Raw genomic sequence first — 633 nt, forward strand, 5'->3', positions numbered from 1 at the left:
CCCTATGGGGTACCCCTATGTCCGTCTAGGGGTGGTGGCAACCCTATGGGGTACCCCTATGCCACATGAGTGTGATTGACACCCACGTCCTTGGTGTTAAAGAGTCAGTCTAGGGGTGGTGGGGTACCCCTATGTCAGTCTAGGGGTGGTGGCAACCCTATGGGGTACCCCTATGCCACATGAGTGTGACTGACCCCCACATCCTTGATGTTGTCTGGTGGCGGTGGTCCCGGTGGTGGTCCCGGAGGTGGCCCTGGGGGTGGTACAGGGTGGGTGGCAGCCACGTGTCGCTCGAGGAGGGTGCGATGGGAGAAGCCTTTGGTGCAGAGGCGGCACTGGAAGCGCTCGGGGCGGTGCGTGCGCATGTGGACGTTGAGGGAGCTCTTCTGGGTGAACCGTTTGTTGCAGATGCTGCACTGGTAGGCCCTCACGCCAGTGTGCGTCACCATGTGTTTGATTAGGTAATCCTTTAGAGAGAAGGAGCGCCAACAGATGCTGCACTGGTGGGGTTTCTCACCTGCAAAGAGATAGATAGGTCAACGTGGTCAACATGGAGCTACGTAGGCTGACAGCAGATCATCATGGGCCTACATGGGTCAACGTGGATCAACATGGAGCTACATAGGGGCCAAC

General features: G+C 58.1%; 1 protein-coding gene across 1 annotated transcript in view; it reads right to left on the reverse strand.

The window, feature by feature from the left end:
- The window catches only part of LOC107307374 (zinc finger and BTB domain-containing protein 45-like), an 11,444-nt gene that overhangs the window by 1,378 nt on the left and 9,433 nt on the right, over nt 1-633 (reverse strand). The window contains exons 4-5 of the mRNA XM_032441791.1: nt 128-517; nt 2-54 (exon numbers count right to left, since the gene is read on the reverse strand). Of these exons, the coding sequence (XP_032297682.1) occupies nt 171-517 (347 nt within the window). The 3' untranslated portion in view covers nt 2-54; nt 128-170. The remainder of the gene's footprint in view (nt 1; nt 55-127; nt 518-633) is intronic.

This window comes from Coturnix japonica, unplaced genomic scaffold (genome assembly GCF_001577835.2).
Source record: "Coturnix japonica isolate 7356 unplaced genomic scaffold, Coturnix japonica 2.1 chrUnrandom569, whole genome shotgun sequence".
NCBI classification, from domain to species: Eukaryota; Metazoa; Chordata; class Aves; order Galliformes; family Phasianidae; genus Coturnix; species Coturnix japonica.